The sequence below is a fragment of the Staurois parvus genome, unplaced genomic scaffold (assembly GCF_062004578.1).
Source record: "Staurois parvus isolate SC_StPar_1 unplaced genomic scaffold, SC_StPar_1.0 ptg000719l, whole genome shotgun sequence".
In the NCBI taxonomy this organism is placed as follows: Eukaryota; Metazoa; Chordata; class Amphibia; order Anura; family Ranidae; genus Staurois; species Staurois parvus.
The window spans coordinates 10,358,679-10,386,244 of record NW_028318515.1 but is presented as its reverse complement, the minus strand read 5'-3'; the positions used below and the strand labels follow the sequence as shown (position 1 = coordinate 10,386,244).

Sequence of the window (27,566 nt, the reverse complement as noted above, 5' to 3'; positions counted from 1 at the left end):
TGGCCCTCCACCTCCCTCACCCGCTCAACACCCTCCCACCTCCACGTCCTACTGCAACCCCCACAACTTAGTATCTGTCCCCCTGCTCCCTAAAATCTCCCCCCCATTTTCATGTGCACTCCTGAACGCCCGTTCGGTGTGCAACAAGCTTACCGCCATCCACGATCTCTTTGTTTCCCGCTCCCTCAACCTCCTAGCGATCACGGAAACCTGGATCCAGCCCACTGACTCTACCTCCCCTGCTGCACTCTCCTACGGAGGTCTCACCTGGACCCACTCACCCAGGCCTAAGGGTCGTAAAGGTGGTGGGGTTGGTCTGCTCCTGTCACCGCAGAGCACCTTCCGAGTCCTCCCAAACCCCCCCTCCCTATCCTTCTCCTCCTTCGAGGCCCATTGCGTCCGACTATTTTCCCCAACCCCCCTGAAGATTGCTGTGATATACCGGCCTCCTGGATCCATACCCCGCTTCCTGGATGACTTCTCCTCCTGGCTACCCTTCTTCCTCTCCTCTGAGCTACCCACCATCATCATTGGGGATTTCAACATCCCTGTCAACCTCGACAACCCAGACACAGCCCGTCTCCTCCACCTAACCTCCTCCTTTGCACTTGCACAGTGCATACAATCCACCACCCACTCCGACGGAAATATCCTGGACCTTGTCTTCTCCAACCGCTGCGCTCCCCACAACCTCACTAACACCCCCTTCCCTCGCTCTGACCACAACCTGATCACCTTCTCTATCTCCTCGTCCTCCAACGTCTACCCCTCCAAATGTCACACTACTACCAGCCGTAACCTCCGCAACCTTAACCCTGCCTCCCTCCACTCGGCAGCTGATCAACTCCACGACCGCATCCTCCCCCTGTCCTGCCCCGACTTGGCTTTGACCGCCTACAACAATGCACTCTCAACAGCCCTTGACTCACTAGCGCCTTTAACCACACGCAACATCAGACCCCGACCGCTCCAGCCCTGGCAGACTGATCACACCAAAACCCTCAAACGACAAAGTCGTGCCCTGGAGCGACTATGGCGCAAAACCAAATCCCAACAAGCCTTCACCCGCTATAAATCTGCCTTCCGCACCTACACCTCCTCCCTCCATGCTGCCAAACAGGCCTACTTCTTGACCCTCATCAAGGCCCTCTCCTCCAATCCTCGCCGACTCTTCTCTGCCTTCAGCTCTCTACTCTCTCCACCCCCACCTCCACCCAGCACCTCACTCACTGCCCTTGAGATTGCCAATCACTTCAAAAACAAGATTGACACAATTCGCAAGGACATTGCCGCAACTCACACACCCTCTCAACCCGTCCCCTCTCCCACAGCTACCCCCTTATCCCCCCTCCCCCTCGACATAACCCACAGGGACTTCGTCGCTGCTCAAACTCTCTCCAACCCCCTTCACCCTCACTCAGCTACCCCCTCATCACCCCTCTCCCACGGCCCCACCACTGCTCTGACCTCCTCTTCCACCCCACCCTACATTCCTCATACTAAAGCTCCCCCAACACTCCGCACCTTTGACCTTACTACCATCGAGGAAGTCTCCAAGATCCTCTCTGATGCCCGCCTCACCACCTGCCCCCTCGACCCTATCCCCTCACAACTCCTACGACCTTCCTCCTCCTCCATCCTACGCTCCCTCACCCACATCTTCAATCTCTCCCTCTCCTCAGGCACTTTCCCCTCCCCTCTGAAACATGCACACATCACCCCCATACTTAAAAAGCCCTCCCTGAACCCCAATGACCCGAACAACCTCAGACCCATCTCCCTGCTCCCATTTACATCTAAACTCCTCGAGCGCTTAGTCTACACCCGCCTATGCTCTCACCTCAACGACAACAACCTCCTCGATCCCCTACAGTCTGGCTTCCGTCCCCTACACTCCACCGAAACTGCCTTACTCAAACTCTCCAACGACCTGCTAACCGCCAAAGCTAATGGCCACTATTCAGTGCTCCTACTCCTTGACCTCTCTGCGGCCTTCGACACAGACGACCACCCCCTCCTCCTCAAAAAACTACACTCCCTCGGCCTCAGAGATTCTGCTCTCTCCTGGCTCTCATCCTACCTGTCACAATGCTCCTTCAGCGTTACCTATAATGCTACCACCTCCCCCTCACTCCCCCTCTCTGTTGGGGTCCCTCAAGGCTCTGTCCTCAGGCCCCTTCTCTTCTCCATCTATACCTCCTCCCTTGGCCAACTCATACACTCTCACGGCTTCAACTACCACCTCTATGCCGACAACACACAAATCTATCTCTCAACCCCCCACCTCACCCCCTTGGTCTCAGCCCGAATCACACACCTACTGAGCGACATATCAGACTGGATGTCGCTCCATTTCCTTAAATTGAACCTCTCCAAAACCGCTACCATCAAACCCGCCCTGCAGGCCAGAGTACTGGGTGTCATTCTGGACTCCAACCTATCCTTCCAGCCCTAAGTCCAATCTTTAACAAACTCGTGCAGACTCCACCTCCGCAACATCGCCAAAATACGCACGTTCCTAACCCCAGAAACCACTAAACAGCTCATCCACTCCCTCATCATATCACGACTCGACTACTGCAACTCCCTCCTCACTGGCCTGCCTCGCCGCTGGCTATCCCCGCTTCAGTCGATCCCGAATACGGCTGCCAGACTCATTCACCTTTCCAACCGCTCTGTCTCCGACACCCCCCTCTGCCAATCCCTCCACTGGCTTCCGATTGTGCAACGGATCAAATTCAAAATCCTAACGCTGACGTACAAAGCTGTCCACCATACTGCCCCGAACTACATCACTGACCTAATATCCAAGTACCGCCCAGCACGCACACTGCGCTCCTCACAAGACCTCCTTCTCTCTAGTTCCCTGGTCTCCTCCTCCCATGCCCGCCTCCAGGACTTCTCCAGGGTGTCACCCATCCTCTGGAACTCCCTGCCCCAACCCATCAGATTATCACCTACTCTCCTCTCCTTTAGGCGCACCCTGAAAACCCATCTCTTCAGGGAAGCCTACCCCACCCCCTGCTAACTTGCCAACCTCCTCCACTCTTCCTACCACTCCATCCCCCACAGCTATCTCCTCCTGTGCCACCACCCTCTCCCTCCTAGATTGTAAGCTCGAAAGAGCAGGGCCGTCGATCCCCTCATGTTTTGCATTGTGTTGGTATTGTTCTGTCACATGTTCTGTCCCCCTTTGTAATGTACAGCGCTGAGCGAACTATTGGCGCTTTATAAATACTGTATAATAATAATAATAATAATAAGTGTTAGCAGCTATAGGGAGAGGGCCCCGTTCTGAGCGCAGGAAGTTGTCAAATTTATATGTTATCTATAGGGTTAAGGATAGTTTCCAAGGATATACTAAGGTAAGACAGATCTGGATACACTGCTTTGGTGGGCATTGAGGTTTACTGAAGAATCTATAGAAATATAATAAAATTAAAAATAAAGTAAAGTAGTCAAGCTGGTTTCTTCAGAGGGGAGAAGAAGTCCATCACCTATAGACACAACACTGACTCATGGAGTGGGGTTGTGTTATAAGGAAGGCGCCCCAGGCGTGGCGTGTGGCCTATTACTTATACGTTGCCTTTGTCTTTTACTGTACAACTAAGATATTTTTTTCTAATTCTTAATTGCACTAAACCTACTATACACATTTGGACCCTCTCAAAAAAAAAAAAAAGAAAAGAAAAATGAAAACAACCAACCTGCGAAATATGATATTGTAAAATTGGAAGCAAGTAGGGGATGTAGGAGGCAACTCGTTTGTTAGAGTAAGTGTAATCTTCACGGTCTCCCCATTACGGGTTCTGCTGAAGACTTCACTAACCTAAAAGAAAACATCTGCCGATTAAAATCCATATGGCAATTATTCATATTACAGTGAAGGAGATAACACTTTTCAAACTTTAAATTAAAATACAACCATAAACATTTTGGATATAGGATCTATTATGATAGAGTAAGATATGGTAATAAGATTGTTTATTGTCATCTGTGTCCCAATGAGAAGATTTACCTCTACTTCCTGTCCCATAACCAAACCAGTAAGTGAGAGAATCCCTGAAAATTAGGTGAATCCCATAGGGTCCCCAAGGCCACCAGAACTAGTGTCCCCATTGGAAGATTTCCGCTCTATTACTTTTTAGGGACAACCCAAATGTTGGTATTTTCTATTGCTTTCAATTAAAATGGTAAACAGGACAACTAGAGAGGATGAATTTCCCTAAAAGACAATAAAATCCTGAAAGGTGTTCTAATCCATCTCCACTCTGTAAATTGCAAATGTCAGGAGAACATTCCTAAAAAATACCTGTCGCCAATTTGCGTAGTTCAAACTGAGTATATGATTTAGGGTTCATTCACACTTGCTTCAAAATGTTGCATTGGACAGGCTTTTTTAAAGCACTCTGAATGCCAATCAAAGCACCCATCACTAAATAAAATGGTTAGCTTACAGTCCTGTTCACATGTTGTGTTTGCTTTGCTTCAAAAATGATACTCCATGTTGCTTTCATGTTGTTCACAGCCTCCATAGAAGTCAATGACAAACCTCACTTACAGCACCTGCAGACTTTGAGAGGCTTTTATCCAGTTATCTTTGCTTTGTTTTGGAGGTATTGCAGGTAGGAGATATCCCAGGAAGCACCGAGAGAACATGAAAGATGTCATCAGCAGTCACTTCTGGTTCATGCGTATTATTCTGGAAGAGTATGGTGCACAGACTGGTGTGCAGCGTAAAGAAACAGGAAGGTGAGCCGAGTCCGGGCTGAAACAGGGCAACTAGCAAGACCGCACATATGGTTTACAACATGGGAATGCTATAGCAGAAGGTGAGCGGGGACCAGATCAGATTGAGCAGCACAGGATCAACAGAGCTGGCAGACCAGAGCAGAAGAAACTAGCAGTGTCACATATGGTGCGAAGCATGGGAGCAATACAGCGGGAGGGAATAGGGACCAGAGAGTGGGGGGAACAGCTGAACTAGGGGTTACAACTAAGTGGGGGATAAGCAGAGATGGAGTTTACAACTGAGTGAGGGATCAGCAGAGGGGTATGTTACTACTGAGCCGGGGAACATCAAAACTGGGAATATTACTATGAAGTGGAGCATCAACAGAGAAGGGGGTACTCCTGAGTAGGGCATCAATAGAGCTGGAGGTAATACTTGAGCAGGGGATCTGCTAAACGAGGGCACTAAATAGCTGGGGATCTGCTAAACGAGGATACCAATGTTCAACAGGGGTACTAAAAAGTGGGGATCTGTTGAGTGGGGGTACTATTGAACCAGGGTTGTACTGGGCCCCTTTTATAACAAAATAGAAAATCACTCACCCACAGAAAATCAGCCCAGCTTCAAAAGCATTAAAAAAAAGCATTAGCCACTTGCCCTCTAGAGGATTTACCCCCCTTAATCATCAGACCTCTTTTTGCTACTCGGCGCTGCACTAATTCAACTGATAATTGTGTGGTCTTGCAATGCTGTACCCAAACAAAATTTACGTCCTTTTTTTCACACAAATAGAGCTTTCTTTTGGTGGTATTTGATCACCTGTACTCTTTTTATTTTTCCCGCTATAAACAAAAAAAGACTGAAAATTTTGAAGAAAAACGATATTTTTTATTTTCAGCTATAAAAATTATATAGTACACTCAAAGCTAGTTATACATTTAGACCAAAATGTATTCTCCTACATGTTTTTGGTAAAAAAAAATCCAAATAAGTGTATATTGATTGCTTTATGTGAAAATTATAGCGTCTACAAACTATGGTATAGATACTGCAATTTACACCATTTTTTTGCTATAAAGAGCTGCACTAGTTTAGCTGACAAATGCGTGGTCATGCAATATGGTACATAAATGAAACTTATGCCCTTTTTTCACACAAATAGAGCTTTCTTTTGGTGGTATTTGATCACCTGTTTGCTTTTTATTTCTGGTGCTATAAACAAAAAAAAATTTTAAAAAAAAATTATTTTTTGAAAAAAAAATATTTTCTCATTTGTCATAAAAAATATCCAAAAAAAAAAAATTTCGTCAAAAAATTAGGCCAAAATTTATTCTACTACATGTTTTTGGTTTAAAAAAAAATCCCAATAACGTGTATATTTATTGCTTTGTGTGAAAGTTGTAGCGTCTACAAACTATGGTATAGATAATGGAATTTACACAGCTTTTACTTTCTGACTGCTCATCACATTTCTTGAGGTGCTAAAATACCAGGATAGTACAAACACCAACAAAAATCACCAATTTTCTGAAAGTAGACACCCTAATCTATCTGTAACGGACCGCCTGACAGCACCTCTATCAGTCCCCTGGTAGAGCCTCCCCACAGTGCGGAGTCTAAGCACCAGAGCACTTGTTCACCAGGGCCCCTGATGGTGGGGATGGACTTGGAGCGCTCTGGTACCAGGTATCTCCAACAGGGGTAGAGGAGTCTGACAGGGGCTCCAGAGAGCTAGGAGTCTGATGTAAGGGAGCCTAGTGATCCCTGCGGGGTGGGTGGATGGATGAGCTAAATCAGAGTCGTGCAGGCCGGGTCGGTAACTAGCGGATCCGTAAGGTACAAAACGGTAGGCAGAGGGTCAATACCAGGAGGTCAGATCTAAACGGGAACATCCTGGAGCAGAGTCAGGCAAGCCAAGGGGTCAGGACGGGAGAAGGGAACAAGGTCAAAACAATCCAGATCAGAAGTACTCACACACAGGTAACAGGATACAAAGACCATTCGGCAACAAGTGCCTGTGCAGGGCTAGTTTAAATAGCCCGCCCTGCACCTGACAGGCGTAGCCTGGGTCCCAGTGCCTGCCTAGTACTGTCCAGACGAGGGGTGCGCCTGGGTCCTAGTGCCCTGCCACCTCTACCTCTCGGCAGACACCTACGCATGTGTAGACCCATGCGTCGCGATGGTTCCTGACACTATCTGATAGGCATATTGAGTCCATAGAAGATTTATTTTTTTCCACAAGTTTCTGGAAAATTGCAAAAAAAATGTAAGTTGTAGTTTAAAATGATATATTTCTCGCACAAGCCATGGGCATATGTGGAATTATACCCTAAAATACATTCTGCTACTTCTAGAGTATGGGGATACCACATGTGAGACTTTCTGGGAGCCTAGCCACATACAGGAGCCTGAAATCCAAAGACCACTTTGAAAGCCTGAAGGTGCGTAACTTCCTCATTTCACTTCCTCACTACCTATCACAGTTTCAAAGGTCCTGAAATGCCAGGATAGCACCGAACACCCCCAAAATGACCCTTTTTGGAAAGTAGACACCCTAAGGAATCTAAAAAAAGGCATGGTGAGTATTTTGCAGATCTCATTTTTTCTCACAAGGTTTTGAAATATAAAAAAAGAAAAGAAAAAATGTTTTTGTTTTTTTTCTTCATTTTCCAAAAACTTGTGGCAACAAACGAGATCTGCAAAATACTCACAATGCTTCTTATCAAATTCCTTTCGGTGTCTACTTTCCAAAAAGTGGCCATTTGGGGGGGTTTGGTGCTATCCTGGCATTACAGGGCCTCCGAAACTGTGATAGGTAGTCAGGAAGTGTAATGAGGAAATAAAGCCCTTTAAAAGCCTGAAGGTGCTGATTAGATTTTGGGGTCCTGTACTTGGCTAGACTGCCAAAATGTCTCTCACATGTGGTACCCCCATACTCAGAAGAAGTAGAATGTATTTTGGGGAGTAATTCCACATATATCCATGACGTGTGAGCAATAAATTATTTAAATGACAATTTTGTGTGGAAAAAAAAAAAGTTTTGTTTGTCATTTTCCAAAAACGTGGTAAAAAAATAAATTATTCTATTGATTCAAAATGCCTCTCCGCAAATAGTTTGGTGTCTCTACTTTACAAAAAGGGGTCGTTTTGAGGGGTGGGGGCATTTTATGCCCAGTATTAGAAGTTTATGCCACACATCATTCACTCTTCTAACCACGTTAAACCAAGCCTTTTCTGACAGTTTGTTAACATGAAAAAAATCTATTTTTTGCTAGGAAATTAATTTAAACCCCAAACATTTTTTTTAAAGCAAAAACCCTAGTGAATAAAATGGTGGGTGTTGCAATTTTTTCTATGTCACATAGTACTCGCGCAGCGATTTTTCAAAAGTAATTTTTAAAAAAAATACTTTTTTTTACTTTTAATGCACAAAAACACAATATATTGGCCAATTATTTGGTATAATATAAATGATGATGGTATGCCAAGTAAATAGATACCAAACATGACATGCTTGAAAACTGTGCATGCCCCGTGCAATGGCAACAAACTGCATGTTTTTAATATCCATAGGCAATGTTTTAAAAGCCTTTACAAGCTACCAGTTTAAATTTACAGAGGAGGTCTAGTGCTGGAATTACTGCCCTTGATCTGACGTTTGTGGCGATACCTCACATGCATGGTGCAACTGCTTTTTGCATATTGGCACAGGGTCAAGGCTCAGGTGCGCGTGTGCACGGGGAGGGCAGTGAGGGTACTTTTTTTTAAAGTTATCTAGATTTTTTTAATTATTTATACACTGTTTTTTTTTTTTTCTTAAACACTTTTAATACTATCACACGGAATGCAAATATCCCCTATAACTTCAATGGGCATTGTCATATATTCTTTTTTCAGAAATCTGGTTTCTATCAGACTCTAGATATCTTTTCTGCCCTTACATTATCTAATCAAACCAAAACTGGTGTGATCAGATGCTTTCCCAATTTACAAATGGTGCTGTTTATATCCTGCGAAACTGAAGTGATGAAATGCTTGTAGCTTCTGATTTCTTAGGCTAGAGATGATTGGCACCATTCTGGTCTCCAATCAGCTCTATGGTCAGCTGGCAGAAACACTGGCTGCATTCTCAGGTTCCCCGGATGGCATGGGACTGCTCGAGAATGCCATAGAAGGCAGCGGGGGAGGGGGGGCATTGTCTACTGCAGCTTGTAAAAGCAATCCTGCATCTAATTAGCCACTAGGATTGATTTTATATGAAAGCCAATCGCCAGCTGAAAAAAATGATACCAGGATGATGTCTGCAGCTGTAGGCATCATCCTGGTATAACCATTTAAAGTCCAGTGATGTACCAGTACGTCGCTGGTCCTTGTTGGGTGTATATGCGATGCTCTTTTTTTCTTTTTTTTTTGTATGCAGCCTGTGGACTGAATGAAAAAAAGAGAAGAAATCTCTGCCATAAAAAAAAAAGTGCGTGGGATGCCCACCATTAAAATATACCGCCCTGCATCCACCCACTTCTACTGATGGGCACACATTAAGTCACACTTTGCCACATGCGCCAGTTCCAAGATTGTACAAATGTCTAAATAGTGGTATGCTTGAATAAAGATTGTGCATGTATAAGTGGTACCCTATATGGGAAAAGGATGACACCAAGTCCCAAACTATCTTGCCACTGCTCCCCATGTAGTCTGGGCATCCGGGGGGCTTCACGTGACTATCTATTCCCTCGTAAATCCAAAACTTATAAGTATAGCCTGTTGTCCTCTCAACGGTCTTCTACATCTTGACCCTATATATGGCACGCTTGCTGGGGAGAAATTGTTTGAATGCAAGGTGGCCAGAAAAATTAACCAGGGACTCATCAACGCAGAGTTTTTGTTGGGGAGTATAGACATCTGCAAATCATTGGTTAGGGTGATTTACGAGGGGCTAAATTTTGTGGAGCCGGTCAAATTCAGGGTCACCTCAAGGACGACAGAGTGTATTGTCGTTGAAATTAATAAAACACATTATACTCTCATAACTATGCCTGGCCATGGCAGCAGAGAACACGGCAAATAATAAATCGGGCCTGTGGACCAATACAACCACAATTCATTTTTTTTTTTAGTAATGTCCATGTTGAGGGTTAGGCCCCAAAAAAATATAAATTTCAAAACCATACTGGGTTTACATGGGAATGCTCTGGCAAGGTTTGAATTTAGGTTGGCGGCGATACATTGTTGTGCATATAAAATGCTTTGATGCACAATCAATGCACACAGATCTTCCGTGAAAAACAACTCCAAAAAATCAAGGGGAGTAGTTAAATTTGCTATTTCCACATGAGTTCTGGGTTGGGCAGTGAACGGGAGAAGTACGGGTGCTGCAGAATTTGTGGGTTGCGAATCGGAAGGATACTAGGAGCTCTATGGGCCTGTGTGCGAATTCTTGGTGGTTGCTGGACAATACTTGTGCTCGCCACCGCACCAGCTTGTACTACACTTATGGGACTCGCCACGTCGCCAAGTCATACTGCACTGCTGGTGTCAGGGATCCTGTTGCCGTGCAACGGATCCCCTCGGGCCGTGGCAGTGCAAGTGCGCATGCGTGGGAGCGTGCATGCGCAGAAGCAGGGAAGTACGCGCATGCACAGTAGCGTACATGTCACTGCAAGGCGGGCTATTTAAACCTGCAATACAATGAAATAAATGCCTTCTGGTCTACAACGTCCCTGCACTCTATTACCTGATTCTGTTGCCTGTATCCTGATCTGACCTGACTAAGAAAGAACTCCGCCTGAACCTATCCCTGACTATCCGCTTGCCTGCTCCCTTGTACTTGTTTAATACTGACCCGGCTTGTCTGACTCTGCTGCACCTATTTACCTGTACCTGCACCTGGCATACATATTTAAACGCTATTCATGTTTAAAGATTCAAATATTTTTTTATGCGAACAAGAGGATATCTCCTTTACTGAAAACGGATCATTAGACATCCTTTCTCTATATATGTCCTATCACGGACTTTATTATTATACAGTATTTATAAAGCGCCAATAGTTCACTCAGCGCTGTACATTACAAAGGGGGACAGAACATGTGACAGAACAATACCAATACAATGCGAAACATGAGGGGATTGAGGGCCCTGCTCTTTCGAGCTTACAATCTAGGAGTTATTGGGGTATAAACCATATATTATACTGTATATCCTAATATCCAGTTATGATCTCTCTTCATCTGACTAATATGTTCATGTCATTTATTTTAGATTTAGAAATATATTGCAATTCACAGATTTCACTCCTTTAAGAAATATCAGCCGACTGAGGCTGGAAATATATTGTCAAATTTTCGAGTCAGCAAACCATTTATGTTGATGAGATAATGAAGGTAATACCATTTTAGATTCAAATAGTTTTTTCCTCTATATGGTACCTATTTAATGTATTCTGAATCATATCTTTGATATCATATTTATGAATATGGCGATTCTTCTTTTACACATTATTCATTACTCATGTTGACTTCCTAGGACTTTTTCCACATGCTACTTCTATATCCAGACCTGATGACTATACATATGAGGCGAACAGATATATCCTCTTAAAGTCATGTTTTTATTGGAAATCAGCAAGGAAATCTGACTGTGAAGATAGAATCATTCAGACCATATTGAAAGTGGACTCTCCATACATGACTACAACCTCTCATATATGAAGATTTCTTTCTATCAATATATATCGGTTTCCCAGCCATACACTTGATCACGATGATAAAGCTAAGTGTATACGGAGGACTTTTTTTGTTTTTGTTTTTAACTCACTGTTTTTATTTTTTGATTGACTGTGTGTTCATATCATATGCCCACCTTTTCAGAGGATCCTAGTGAATATTATAAAGAAATTATTTGCATCTACTATTGATGTTCTTTGATTACTCTGCATTGGACTTAAAATTCTTTTGTTTTTTGCAGTGTGCTCTACTTGACTGCTAACTTTTTCTAAATATGCTTATATTCGGTTTATAATTCACACCGAAATTAGGGGTGAGTCACAGAGACCCTTTTGATGGGTGGATACAACCTATATGATGGCATCTCCTCTTTTTTGTTTATGGAACCCACTAAAAGCTGCCTGCAAAACCTTTCATCTGCAGAGGCGTGAACATCCAGAACTTCGTAAATGTGTGAAGAAAAGAGCAGGTAGCAGCCTTACAAATGAGAACAGAAGATTGATAAGGTTTACCAATGATATTTATATGGTATTTGAATTTTTACTACCCTGTTAGTAGCATTAATATCCTGAGGAAGTGAACTGTGTTTCACAAGATGCATTGAGATTTTTTATGCATTCCATCTTCTTTTTCAAATGGCACATCTATCACCGGATTTATATATGAAGAACTTTTACATTTATTGATGTGTGGAAAATAGTATATTTAGTCCCTGGTGCATATTTTTGCTTTTCATCTATTTCATGCTTTTATATTTTCTAATAAAGCTAATGATTTGTATATTTTATAATGATGTGTCACTAACTCCAAAAAAACGTCCCATGGGCATTACATTTTGACTGTTCTGGTGAATCAAGCCTCCCTTTTAGTTACCCAAAGCCACAGGTTTTCATTACAACCTTCTAGCCACTGGCATCAATACAACTAGAGATGAGCGAATTATTCAAAAATTCGGTTCGGCTGATTCGCCGAATTCGCCGAATAAATTCGCTTCGAGCTGAATATATTCGCTGCGAATTTAACTTATAAAAAGGGTGTTTCTAGGCTTCAGAGAGCCTTTATATTAGTGCAGAACACTGTACCTTTAATTTAAATGCCCTTGGAGTCTGCTGGGGAAGAGAAATAATACTGTCAGTCAGTATGACATGCAGATGAGTGCCGTCGATCTTAGAATCACCGCACACTTCACTCATTTGGGCAGTCACGGGGCCAAAACCAGAGTGTGGAGCCACAGTGTGGCGGTGGAGGCAGCAGCAAAGGGAGGCCATACAGCACCCTATGACAAAATGGAACCCACCAGCAGTGTGAGGAGACCTGAAAGTGGCACATGGCAGAGTGTGGCGATGGAGACAGCAGCAATGGGAGGCCGTACAGGGACCCATGACACACTCTGGACCTGGCAGCAGCATGAGGAGGCGGTACAGGGGCCCATGACAGATTACGGGCCTGGCAGCAGCATGAGGAGTCGGTACGGGGGCCCATGGCAGATTACGGGCCTGGCAGCAGCATGAGGAGGCGGTACAGGGGCCCATGGCAGAGTGGCGGAGCGTAAGCAGCTAAAATTGAAGGCCATACAGAGGCCTATGTTAAAAAGTCCCCCCAGCAGCAGCGTGGGGAGATGACTATCAAGAGTCCAATGGCAGAGTGGCGGAGCGGAAGCAGCTTCAATTGAAGGCCATACACAGGCCTAGGTTAAAAAGTCCCCCCAGCAGCAGTGTGGAGAGACGACTATCAAGAGTCCAATGGCTGAGTGGCGATCCGGGAAGTCAGCGTTGTGATTGCAGATGCAATGCAGAGATTCTATGAGGTGATGCCGTGGGTGCGAAGAAGATCATATACCGTCGTACTTCCATCCATAAGACGGAACAACCTGCGAACCGGGAGCTTTATTGCCCTGACCCGCTGAGCAGCTTCTGGGATACCCAAGAGGCCCATGGCAGAGTGGCGGAGCGTAAGCAGCTTCAATTAAAGGCCATACAGAGGCCTATGTTAAAAAGTCCCCCCAGCAGCAGCGTGGGGAGACGACTATCAAGAGTCCAATGGCAGAGTGGCGGAGCGGAAGCAGCTTCAATTGAAGGCCATACACAGGCCTAGGTTAAAAAGTCCCCCAAGCAGCAGTGTGGGGAGACGACTATCAAGAGTCCAATGGCTGAGTGGCGATCCGGGAAGTCAGCGTTGTGATTGCAGATGCAATGCAGAAATTTTATGAGGTAATACCGTGGGTGCGAAGAAGATCATATACCGTCGTACTTCCATCCATAAGACGGAACAACCTGCGAACCGGGAGCTTTATTGCCCTGACCCGCTGAGCAGCTTCTGGGATACCCAAGAGTTTGGCTTCTGTGGGGAATATGGTTGAAAACTGAAACTTAAAGGCATGTTGATGGAAGGGCACCAGTGTCAGTGCTCCGGAGGGAATATAGCTTCAAAGCTGACATTTAAAGGTATATCGACGGTCAGAGACCACAGGAAGTGGAGCTTGCGTCTTAAATCGACTGAATGTGGCAGACGTGAAACGTCTACGGGCCGTATATGAAACGGGTTGTTCCTCTTTCTGGAATAAGTGTTGGAAATGGCCACTCTTTTTGGTGTGGCGTTTTGTCTATTTAATTCCGATAACGGACTCTACTCCTCCGTGCAATCTAGTTACGAGACCCTGGGCAGGTCTGGGTCCAATTTGTGGTAGAGACTGGTTTTGTTCAGCCATGCTTGAGCGAGTAATAACAGGTCTGTGCTGCCCTTTGGTGTCTGGCTTAATGCGCACAACACTGAACGTCCCAGCATTTGTCAACGATTTGCCGTTAAGTGATGCAAACCCGCTGAACCACGTTCATGAGGAGCCGGTACAGGGGGCCATGAATCAGTATGGACCTGGCAGCAGTGTGAGGAGACCCGAAAGTGGCACATGGCGCAGGGTGGCGGTGGAGGCAGCAGTATTCGGAAGACATACACAGGACTAGTTTAAAAAACGGAAGCCGTCAGCAGCGTGAGCAGACGACAGAGGCACATGGCGCAGGGTGGCGGTGGAGGCAGCAGTATTCGGAAGCCATACACAGGCCTAGGTTAAAAAGCGGAAGCCGTCAGCAGCGTGAGCAGACGACAGAGGCACATGGCGCAGGGTGGCGGTGGAGGCAGCAGTATTCGGAAGCCATACACAGGCCTAGGTTTAAAACTGGAACCCAGCAGCGTGAGCAGACGACAAAGACGCACATGGCAGAGGATGGATCTGGCAGCAGTATGAGAAGGCGGTACAGGGGCCCGTGGCACAGTGTGGTGATGGGGGGCTACAGCAACTGGATGCCAGAAAGTGGCCGATAGGGCTATATACTGCATGCAATTATAAAGTTGTAAAGACAGCGGCCTATAAGGCTATACACACTATAACAATCATGACTTGATTGACCATTGGCCTATAAGGCTATACACAGCATGAATATCATGACTTATTCTGAGAGTGGTTTGGAAGGCTATATACAAAAAGTAATTCATGAGCTGTCCGGACAGCGGACAATAAGTACATATATACAAATCAATTCATCAGCTGTCCAGCCAGCGGCCTCAAAGGCGACACATATAGAAAGCAATTCATGAGCTGTTCAGACAGCGGCCTCTAAGGCGACAGATATACAAAGCAATTCCCGAGGTGTTCAGGGAGCGGCCTGAACGGCTAGGTTATTACTAAATATATTTTTGTGGCCAAACATCGGCCTATAAATAGATGTCTACACAGTGACAAAAAATTATGTCGCCAGACAGCGGCCCCTAAGGCGACAGATATACAAAGCAATTCCCGAGGTGTTCAGTGAGCGGCTTGAACGGCTAGGTTATTACTAAATATTTCTTTCTGGCCAAACATCGGCCTATAAATAGATGTCTACACAGTGACAAAAAAGTAGGTCGCCTTACAGCGGCGTATCCTACAAATTGACATTATAAGAAATGGTTTAGACCAAAAAAAAAAACTTTGATGCGATGCTATACCTTAGTAGATTGTGGAAAGTCGACAAGTCAAGCGTAACTGTGTACATTACAGAAAATCTTAACAAGACAACCAAACATGTGGCCAAACCGTGACCGATACAACAAGTTAACAATGTAAGAAACAGGAGGGGGCCAAACCGTGGCCAATAAATAAACAGTCCACCTCATTGATGAGATGGACAACACGTGTCAAATAAATATTTTAAAAAATTGCTATTCCATCGGTCTGGAACTGGTCGACTATAAATAATTAAAAAGTTTAAATTCATGTGACAGTCGTCCAGCGACGTATAAATAATTTAAAAACACCAATTCATGAGGGGCCCGACCAGCAGAGAATAAGTCATTAAAAAGGTTCAATTCATGTGACGGTCGTCCAGCGAAGTATAAATAATTTAAAAACCCCAATTCATGAGGGGCCCGACCTGCAGAGTATAAGTCATTAAAAATGTGCAAAACATGAGTCGGCCGACCAGCAGCCTCTCAATAAAATATATATACAAATGTACGGATCAGGTTTGAAATCCAGACTAATCCACGCCTGATTCATTTTCACAAACGTGAGTCTCTCCACACTTTGGGTGGACAGTCGTGTCCTCCGCGGAGTTACAATACCTCCTGCCGCACTAAACACGCGCTCCGATGCCACGCTACTGGCCGGGCATGACAACCTTTCAAGGGCAAATTCAGCTAGTTGGGGCCAAAGGTCAAGTTTCGTTGCCCAGTAGTCAAGGGGATTGTCTACCTCGGTTGGCAGGGTGCTGTCCAAGTAGGCCCAAGCCTGTTGTTTGAGGTCCTGCTCCAGGTCCACCTGATGCTGCTGCTGCTGCGGCTGGTTAGTAGTTTCCTCACTGCGCTGGTGAAGAAAGCTACTCATCAGCGACTGCAGACTGAGGCAGCCGCTGCTGGTGGAGCTGCCACTGCTCCTACCACCCCACCCCTCCCCTGCTGCCATGGCAGCGGAACGCGAGCGCACAGGGCCCACAGTGTCTGAGGATGGACGTTGGCGCACAAAGGCAGAGACCAACTGACTACATAGGTGGTTTTTATAGTACGTTATTTTGGCCTCCCTCTCAGCAGGTGTGAAAAAGGCCACCATTTTTGAACGGTAGCGAGGGTCCAACAAGGTGGACAGCCAAAAGTCATCCCTCTGTCTGATGGTTATTATTCGGCTGTCGCTACGCAAGCAACCGAGCATGCTATGGGCCATTTGTGCCAAGGAATGCGAGGGACTCCCTGCCTCCATCTCCACAGCATACTGCCACGGTGCGCCTGGGTCCTCTGTCTCCTCCTCCTCCTCTACCAGATGCTCCTGCTCCTCCACTCCTGTCCGCTGAGTGGAAAAACCACCCATTTCACTCAATAATTCCTGAGCACCAATGTCCTCCTCTACCTCCTCCTCTTCTTCCTGTCCTGCCCCCACAGGGGTCATGTGACGTTGAGATCTGTGCGCCACGTCTACCGCACCCTGACCAGCCATTGTTAACAGCATTTGTTCCAGGACGTGCAACAGAGGAATGACGTCGTTCATCCCATAGTCCTGCCGACTCACGAATAGCGTGGCCTCCTCAAAGGGCCTGAGCAAGCGGCAGGTGTCACGCATGAGCTGCCAATGGCTGACATCTAAGTTACACAGGGGAGTACCTTTATCCGCTTGTAACATCAGGAAATCGGTGATGGCCTTTCGCTGTTCGTAAAGGCGGTCTAACATATGTAGGGTTGAATTCCACCTTGTTGCAACGTCGCAGATCAGGCGATGCTGTGGAATTCCGTTCTGCCGCTGCAGCTCAAGGAGGGTGTGCTTTGCGGTGTAGGAATGGCTGAAATGCATGCAAAGTTTACGTGACATTTTAAGGATGTCTTGCAGTGGGATGGTGGATTTTAGGAACCGCTTGACAACCAGATTGAACACGTGAGCCATGCATGGCGCATGGCACAACCTTCCTTGACGCAGAGCAGACACCATGTTCTTTCCGTTGTCAGTCAACATGGTTCCGATTTTCAGTTTGCGCGGAGACAGCCATCTGTCGATTTCTCTGTTCATTACACTCAGAAGTTCCTCCCCTGTGTGACTACGTTCGCCAAGGCATACCAGGTGCAGCACAGCCTGACACCGTTGCGCCCTGCACATGTGATATGCCGGTCGGGTAATGGGACTTGGCACGGGGGTGGCGGCTGAGGACACGGCGGAAGAAGAGGTGGTAGAGGCGGACATCTTTGCTGGACCAAGGACGTGCAAACGTGGAGGCAAAAGCGGCGTGACCTGTCCAAGTTGCTGGTGCGGCTGTGCCGGCATCACGTTCACCCAGTGGGCCGTAAATGACATGTACTGTCCCTGACCGTAGTTACAGCTCCACACGTCGGCGCTGCCATGCACTTTGGCAGAGACCGACATGCTCTGGCCCACCATCTCTTCTACATGTGAATGCAGGGCTGGCACTGCCTTTTTGGCGAAGAAATGCCGGCTTGGCACTCTCCACCGCGGCTCGGCACAAGCCATCATTTCTCGGAAAGGTGCTGAGTCCACCACTTGGAAAGGGAGGGACTGCAGCACCAGCAACTTGGACAGGAGGACGTTCAGCTTCTGCACCGTCGGGTGCGTGCTCGCAAACTGTTGTCTCTTGGAAACGGATTCCAAGAAAGACTGCTGACGGAATCCGTGAAGAGGAGTAGCAGGAGAAGGAGCATCTGAACGAGCGGAAGATGCCAACGAGCGACAACTCCCCTCAGCAGAGGTGTTGGAGCCTTGACTGGCTGATAGAGGGCGATTGACGTCGGGTGACGGAGCAAGTAACGGAGCGGGTGATGGAGCGGGGGCTGGGGCAGGCAGAACCGCCATATCTTTATCACGGTTTTCCCAGGCCACCGAATGGCGACGCTGCATATGCTGACGCAACGCTGTAGTCCCAACATTGGCCCCCTGGCCACGCTTGACTTTCTGGCCACATAGTCGACATACGGCTACGTTTACTTCCTCGGGCGGCTTGACGAAAAATTGCCACACCGCCGAGTAGGAAACTTTGCCCCCGCTACTCCTCACTGGCTGACTGCTACTTCCTCCGTGCACACCGGCACCACTACTGGCCGAGGTGGTAGGCTGCAGTGGAGCTGGTGCTCTACTCCGTGGCCGTTTGCCTCCACTGACACTGCTGCGACCCTGCTGCCTCCTGGGCAACCCACCGACTGTTTTGCTCGCTGGCAAGCTGGCACCCTCTTCTCCCGATGATGCGGAAGCAATAGCCTGATGACGACGAGGCTGCCAAGTGCGATCAGCCTCATCATCATCAATTAGGGTCTCCGCATCACTACTAGCCCCTTCGGCTGCGTGTGGGACAGGAGACAGACCTGTCTCTAGACCGGCTACCGAGCCACTCTCCTCGCCAGTACTTCTTCGCCTGGCTGCTGAAGAGGCGGATGTCTCCCCCCGTTCCTGACCGCCCTCTGTTAGCTCTTCCTCACTGTACAGTGGGGCTGAGCCCACAGCATGCGATACTTCGCTTGGTGAGGGAACACCAAAGGACAGGGGCAGGTCGAGGACACGTGATTTCAGTGGGCTTGCTCCCGGGCCATGCCAACTAACGGTTGTGTCTGACGTACCCACCGACCGTTGGCTGTAGGTGTCAGAGGTGACCTGGGAAGAGGAAGACGACCGAGTCAACCAATCGATGACGGCAGGGTTGTCGGTGGAGACACGACCGCTGGATGACACCGGGAGCACTGGCCTCTGGCTGCGACTAGTGATGCCTCGACCCCTTCCTCTGCTGCCACGTCTGCTCGCTCCTGAAACATTGCCTCCTCTGCCACTCCTCTGTGTGTTGTCTGACATACTCTTTAATTCAATAAGCACCCCAAAAATAAAACCGGATTTAACTCTTTGAACGTACAATAGTGGTTGTGAAGCAGAAAGTCAGTTTATTTAGCACAATCGGTCAATTGCAGCTTGCCGTTGGCTGTAAACTGTACGTTTATGTCACTGGAATGCACTAATCACCCAAAAAATATTACCGCCAGCCGGCATGTAAATGGATTTAACTCTTTGAACATACAATAGTGGTTGTGAAGCAGAAAGTCAGTTTATTGTACACAATCGGTCAATTGCAGCTTGCCGTTGGCTGGAAACTGTACGTTTCTGTCACTGGAATGCACTAATCGCCCAAAAAATATTACCGCCAGCCGGCATGTAAATGGATTTAACTCTTTGAACGTACAATAGTGGTTGTGAAGCAGAAAGTCAGTTTATTTAGCACAATCGGTCAATTGCAGCTTGCCGTTGGCTGTAAACTGTACGTTTATGTCACTGGAATGCACTAATCACCCAAAAAATATTACCGCCAGCCGGCGTGTAAATGGATTTAACTCTTTGAACATACAATAGTGGTTGTGAAGCAGAAAGTCAGTTTATTGTACACAATCGGTCAATTGCAGCTTGCCGTTGGCTGGAAACTGTACGTTTCTGTCACTGGAATGCACTAATCGCCCAAAAAATATTACCGCCAGCCGGCATGTAAATGGATTTAACTCTTTGAACGTACAATAGTGGTTGTGAAGCAGAAAGTCAGTTTATTTAGCACAATCGGTCAATTGCAGCTTGCCGTTGGCTGGAAACTGTACGTTTATGTCACTGGAATGCACTAATCACCCAAAAAATATTACCGCCACCCGGCGTGTAAATGGATTTAACTCTTTGAACGTACAATAGTGGTTGTGAAGCAGAAAGTCAGTTTATTTAGCACAATCGGTCAATTGCAGCTTGCCGTTGGCTGGAAACTGTACGTTTATGTCACTGGAATGCACTAATCACCCAAAAAATATTACCGCCACCCGGCGTGTAAACGGATCTAACTCTTTGAACGTACATTAGTGGTTGTGAAGCAGAAAGTCAGTTTATTTAGCACAATCGGTCAATTGCAGCTTGCCGTTGGCTGGAAACTGTACGTTTCTGTCACTGGAATGCACTAATCACCCAAAAAATATTACCGCCACCCGGCGTGTATATGGATTTAATTCTTTGAACGTACAATAGTGGTTGTGAAGCAGAAAGTCAGTTTATTGTACACAATCGGTCAATTGCAGCGTGCCGTTGGCTGGAAACTGTACGTTTGTGTCACTGGAATGCACTAATCACCCAAAAAATATTACCGCCAGCCGGCGTGTAAATGGATTTAACTCTTTGAACGTACAATAGTGGTTGTGAAGCAGAAAGTCAGTTTATTTTGCACAATCGGCAAACTGCAGCACCAACTGTGCACGACAGCCACCAAAAAAAAAAAAGGGTGTATGTCACTTTAAATTTTCGATTCTTTGATAGCTGTGGCCCTAAGTAACGATTCTGTGTCCCTGAGTAACGATTCTGTGTCCCTGAGTAACGATTCTGTGTCCCTGAGTAACGATTCTGTGGCCCTAAAGTCTCTGTGGCCCTAACTCTGTCCCTTAATACACACAGGTCTGTCTCTCTTAAATGACCGGAGGCTAATGGAGAATTCTAAGATGGCCGCGATTTATAGCTCCACCATTACACAGTGCTGGCTGGCTGCTGATTGGCTAATGCGATCACATGTCATGAATGCATTATGGGTCAGCGCGCCTTGTCTGCGCGCCTTCCCAGAGATCCCCGCCCCATCTTCTCTGTCCATTTTCTCCGTCGCCACACATGTCGCCACCATTTTTGGGAAATTTCGATTCGTGCATCCGAAGTTTGCTAATCTTCGGATTCGTCGCGAATAAGAATTTTTCCAAATCTTCGGAACGAATTCCACTTCGTCATGTTCGATTCGCTCATCTCTAAATACAACCAATGAAATCATCGGTTGATGAGGACAACATCGGACACTTACACAGCATTCTTGTTTGCCCCTCCCCTGCCTGTCTGTTAGCACTCAGGTCACATTAGTTGAGTTAGGGAGATCAACTGAGCGAGAAGAGAAACTCTGGAATACTAGCCAGTACCAGTGTTCAAAAGCGCGTTTTCTTTGGAAGAATAAAGTACGCCTAACGTTGGGTGCCCTACATATGTGGATGTTGCTGCGGTATGTAAAACTATTACTTTCATTTTTTACTTATGTGGTGCCTCGATATGCAGAATTTTAATGGGTGCTTTGACTGAAAAAAGGAAAGACATTGGAGTAAGTAATATGTCCTCCTTCCCAATTTTACAGAAAAGATACCTGTGCAATTAATGCACTCCAGAGAGCTTGCTGGCACTACAAAGTGCACTCACTCCACCTTTGACCGTATATAAATAACAAAAGCAGTGCAGCACTACTCTAAAAATAATATATGTGAACATGTAATGTGCAATGATGTAAATGCCAAAAACAGTGCCAATACAAACATATATAATCAAATATGTTCAATAATGTATCACATGAAACCTGTGCAAAACATTTTTCTAATTGAAAATACAAATGCTATGCACAAATTTGTTAAAATCATACACAATGCAGTGCTTGAAAGCAATAGAAGTGATCATGTCATCATCCCAATTAGCAACAGTGCAATTAATTTATAAAAGATATATAAATGTTGCACTAAGTGTGAGCAAAAAAATATTATACAAATAAATAAAATAGTAACTAATATGTACACAGTGAAGGGCTCAAAATCCACAAGTGAAATCTATCACAGACAGTCCACGAATAGACATAAGATGCTCAGAATCCACATAAGTAAAGTGAATCAGACAGACCTTATAGGTGAAAATCAATCACCTGGATCTTGCAATCAATGGTGAACATTCTTCATTCTATTAAAAACCACCAATGTATTATCAAATCAGAGGCTTACCAGAACGTCAGACCCCGTAATTACAGGGGGTCTGAATATGCTCAGTATAGGTATTATTCCATCCAGACTAAAGGGCTTTATCTGGGACCCAATGCTCCGCTCAGATACCACCTTGCCGTTCAGATGTTAGGAATCAAGATTGGCTCATGCAAAATAAAGAGGTGCCTCTCGTAGTGCAGTAAAACCAACTACTTTATTTAGACAGACAGAATTGCATTTATAAACCACTAAAGATAAAAAAAGTATCGATCTCTGCACATGGGTGTTCCAAGAAGGCGGACAACGCGTTGACCAGATGGGAGGCTCCGCCCAACGCTTTTCTTCCTAACCAGACATCTTCCAGGGCTAGGAGACCGCCCTCCGTCATCGCATTTAAATAAAAAATATACCAAGCCTAGATTTGGAATAAACCAGCTTCTGTAATATTCAGGAACCGGAAGGAGAATCACATCCGGGAATGAAGGAAGCTATGCAAATAGAAGGCAGTGCTATTCAAGCCTCTCTATCATATCCAGATCGGAAATCAAAACACATAATGGGAAATGCCAAATGGACATAAAAAAAATCATTAAAAATTGGGAATTAAACAAATAAAAAAACCTATATATTAAAAAATTAGAGGTTCGGCACACTTATTGTCTCATATATATTTTCAAATATTTTGATGAATGGGTACAGAATTCCAAATTGATGGCAATGGGCTAAGTGGACATCTTGAATCACCAAAAAGCCATCTAGTGGTTATCATCTCAACTACAAAACTACATTAGACAAAAATTAAACATGAACACGACAAAATTAAATAAATGGCTTTAAATATAACAAATCCCATAGATTAATAAAAAAAACATACAATATATAAATAAGAAGCTGAACATGAAAAATAAATGAATAAAAATTTAAACAAAATACTAATACAAAATAGTAAATATAGGACTAATTTTGGTTGCTTAGCAACCTGTAATGACATTACTAATTAAGCTCCCTTCAAATAAAAGGACTATAGTGGACAGGAATAAAATGAATGCATAATGAATAATGAAAAGGCCAGTAACATGGGGAAACAGATGTATTTTAGGATTTAATAAAGGCGTTAATGTCCAAATCTATATTTAACTCATATGGTACATAACACTCGACATTATAGATCCATTTGGTTTTGAGTTTGAAAATTCCCTCCTGGTGGCACTCCCTTGCCAATGAGGGATGAATTTATCAATCCCCAGAAAGACAGTGCCGAAAAGGTCTTTACTATGTGTCGTGGCATTATGTCTGGAGAAACTATGTCCTTTGAAACCTCTTTTAATATGACCTATATGTTCAATCTGACTTGGAGGGAGCGTGTGGTCCTCCCAATATACTGGAGGTCACAAGGACACTGTAAAAGATAAACTACGTTGGAATTGGTGCAGATGACAAAGGATTTTATAAGATGATTCCTATGAGGTGGCTGTGGATATAAAGGACGTAACACTTTTATGTGAATATTAATTTGACACTGTGCATTTATTACATTTATAAAAACCCTTTAAATCCTGAAAAAAGATGGTGCAGCGGGGAGGGAAGTTGTAAACAAGCAAGTTACGAAATAATGGAATCCCATGAAAAATGACTTGTGGCTTCGAGAGCAGTAGAGGAACAAGTGTTTCTCACTTTTGGATTGCTGCCAGCAATTCCAGCTAAGCTTTAAAACACCTTAACCTGTACCGAGTCCGATTTCCTCTTTTTCTGGGGATATCTGGGTGACCCCTCCTATATTTTTATAGAAAATAGTTCTTTACAGTCCAACCTGCCCCTCTGATAACCAACAAATGTCTTAAGACCCACACATTTATTTAGATAGACATATCTAAGTTTATGGCAGATCTTGCAGGTTTACCGCTAACAGTGCTGACTCAACATCTCTGCCCATGCTCAGTGTGTGAGATTGCTTGTTCTCTCATCAGTCCGTTCGTCTGACCAGCACCCCTTCCTTGTATTGTATCCACCAAATGTCTACAACGGTCTCAGATAATAAGGCAAGGTATAGGATATAGAGCAGGGGTGGGCAAACTTTTTGACTTGAGGGCCGCAATGGGTTCATATATTGGACCCGGGGGCCGGACCAAGAGTAGATGAATGATGTGTATGTGTCATCCATAGTAAGTATAGTAATATTCCCCCATAGTAAGCATAGTAATTCATCCCCCATATAGTAATTCACCCCCCATAGTAATTCATCCCCCATACAGTAATTCATCCCCCATATAGTAATTCATCCCCCCATAGTAATTCATCCCCCCTATAGTAATTCATTCCCCCTATAGTAATTCATTCCCCATATTAATTCATCCCCCATATTAATTCATCCCTCATATAGTATTTTATCCCCCTTAGTACTATTCCCCCCGAAGTAGTAAGCCAAGTCCCCCCTGTGTCAATTCACTTACCTTTGCTCCGCGCGTTCCTCTCGCCGTGTTCCCGCGCCGTTCCGGTCTTCAGAGCGGACTGTGAGAGGAGCCTAGCTCCCCTCACGTTCGTCACGCTGCCCCGCCTACACACATCCCGACAGCCATCCTGACAGTATCACGCTCCACGGGCCGGATTAAAAGGTCCGCCGGGCCATAGTTTGCCCATTGCTGATATAGAGTATAGTATATAGGGGGGCCACCCTCAGTATATAAGCTGCTACTCCGCTGCCTCGTGTCGGCTTCCTTCTAGCAGCTCGAGTTCACCTGCCCCCAGTGCTTCTGGTGTCCTCTGCTGCTATCATGTGAGCTATCATGTGACCACTCCCGGCATCCTCCGCTACCACTCCTGTTCCACGGAAGCACCGATCCGCACTGGTAATCGGACAATGACAGACTCCAAGAACCCTGGAGTACTCCGCTCAAAGCACAGCCGAAGCCGGGCCAGGTGAGGACTAAATCATATGCCTTTCATCCATAACTTTGCAGCAGGGCTCTGGAGCTCCTACAACATGCAACCCCTTGGCGCCATGTTCAGGACCCTCGTTTATATATACAGTGAGGAACAGAAGTATTTGAATACCCTGCGATTTTCAAATTCTCCCACTTAGAGATCATGGAGGGGTCTGAAATTCACATTGTAGGTGCATTCCCACTCTGAGAGACAGAATTTAAAAAGAAATTCAGGAACTCACATTGAATGAGTTTTAAAGAATTTATTTGTCTTGCACTGCTGAATATAAGTATTTGAACACCTAAGAAACAGCAAGAATTCTGGCTCTCAAAGACCTGTTACTGTGCCTAAAAAGACCACCTCCACTCCACTCATTAATCTAAATTAGTAGCAGCTGTCTGAGCTCTTTAAAGACACCTGTCCACCCCACAGTTAGTCAGACGCCAACTACTACCATGGGCAAGACCAAAGAACTGTCAAAAGACACCAGAGACAAAATTGTGGACCTCCACAAGGCTGGAAAGGGCTACGGGGCAATTGCCAAGCAGCTTGGTGAAAATAGATCAACTGTTGGAGCAATTGTTAGAAAATGGAAGAGGCTAAAGATGACTGTCATTCTCCCTCGGAATGGGGCTCCATGCAAGATCTCAACTCGTGGGGTATCACTGATGATAAGAAAGGTGAGGAATCAGCCCATAACTAAAAAAGGAGGAGCTGGTCAATGACATGAAGAGAGCTGGGACCACAGTTTCAAAGGTCACTGTCGGTAGAACACTACGCTGTCATGGTTTCAGATCATGCATTGCACGGAAGGTTCCCCTACTGAAGTCATCACATGTCCAAGCCCGTCTGAAGTTTGCCAATGACCATCTGGATGATCCAGAGGAGGCATGGGAGAAAGTCATGTGGTCAGATGAGTCCAAAGTAGAACTTTTGGTCTAAATTTCACTCGTGTTTGGAGGAAAAAGAAGGATGAGTTGCATCCCAAGAACACCATCCCTACTGTGAAGCATGGGGGTGGTAACATCATGCTTTGGGGGTGCTTTTCTGCAAAGGGGACAGGACGACTGCACTGTATTAAGGAGAGGATGAATGGAGCCATTTATTGTGATTTTGAGCAACAACCTCCTTCCCTCAGTCAGAGCATTGAAGCTGGGTCGTGGCTGGGTCTTCCAACATGACAACGACCCGAAGCACATAGCCAGGATAACCAAGGAGTGGCTCCGTAAGAAGCAAAGCAAAGTTCTGGAGTGGCCTTGTAAGGGACCACCCAGCGATACCTCTAGCAACCCACCGGTGAGGTGCTTCCAGCGTGCGGAATCTAAGTCCCAGAGCACTTGTTCACCAGGGCCCCTGATGGTGGGGATGAGACCAGGTCGCAGTTACTGGGCACACTCACCACTAGTAGGGGTATCCGCCAGGGGCTCCCGCAGAGGAAGAGCCTAATGTGAGAAGGCTGGGAGATCCCGACGGGATGGATGGATGGCTGAGCGAGTGTGAGGTCAGGCAGGCCGGGTCGGTAACTATGGGGACGGTGCGGTACACAGGAACGGGCAGAGAGTAGTCGGGTCACATGCCAAGTCAACAACAGCAGGTCAGGTCCAATAGGGGGCATCCAGGAGAGAGGTCAGGCAAGCAAGAGTCAGGACAGGAGAAAACAGCAAGGTCAGGGCACAATCCGGGTCAGCAACTCACTTATTCACAGGTTCACAGGATACAAGGAGACCAGAAGGCACTGAATGACAGCTCAGGGCCATTTAAATATCCCGCCCTGCGCTGTCATTGGTGCCAAGCGCGCGCCCGCGGTCTCTACCGCGCATGCGCGAACTTGATTGCCGCGGTGGGCCAGGTCCCAGCGCCCGCGTCCCTGCACAGGGCGGTGCACTGCGCCTGCGCCGAGCCCAGCGCTGCGGCGATCCCCGACAGGCCTAAACAGTCTCCAGACCTAAATCCAATAGAACATGTTTGGAGGGAGCTGAAACTCAGTGTTGCTCAGTGACAGCCCCGAAACCTGACAGATCTAGAGGAGATCTGTGTGGAGGAGTGGGCCAAAATCCCTGTAGCAGTGTGTGTAAACCTGGTAAAGAACTACAGGAAACGTTTGACCTCTGTAATTGCAAACAAAGGCTTCTGTACAAAAATTTTAACTCTGATTTTCTCAGGTGTTCAAATACTTATGTTCAGCAGTGCAAGACAAATAAATTCTTTAAAAATCATACAATGTGGTTTCCTGATTTTTTTTTTTAATTCTGTCACAGTGGGAATGCACCAACAATGTGAATTTCAGACCCCTCCATGATTTCTAAGTAGGAGAACTTGCAAAACAGCAGGGTGTTCAAATACTTCTGTTCCTCATTGTATATTGCGATGAATTAGCTCAGTTGTGCTTGATCCCCTGGATGAGTCAGAGCATGGTGAAAAAGGCATAGTACAACAGCAGAATC

The 27,566-nt window shown here is 45.8% G+C and overlaps 1 protein-coding gene across 1 annotated transcript in view; it reads right to left on the bottom strand.

Moving 5' to 3' along the window:
• PIWIL1 (piwi like RNA-mediated gene silencing 1) overlaps nucleotides 1–27,566 on the bottom strand; it is a 474,823-nt gene that overhangs the window by 376,417 nt on the left and 70,840 nt on the right. Inside the window, exon 5 of the mRNA XM_089653649.1 lies at nucleotides 3,708–3,829. Within this exon, the coding sequence (XP_089509775.1) occupies nucleotides 3,708–3,829 (122 nt within the window). The remainder of the gene's footprint in view (nucleotides 1–3,707; nucleotides 3,830–27,566) is intronic.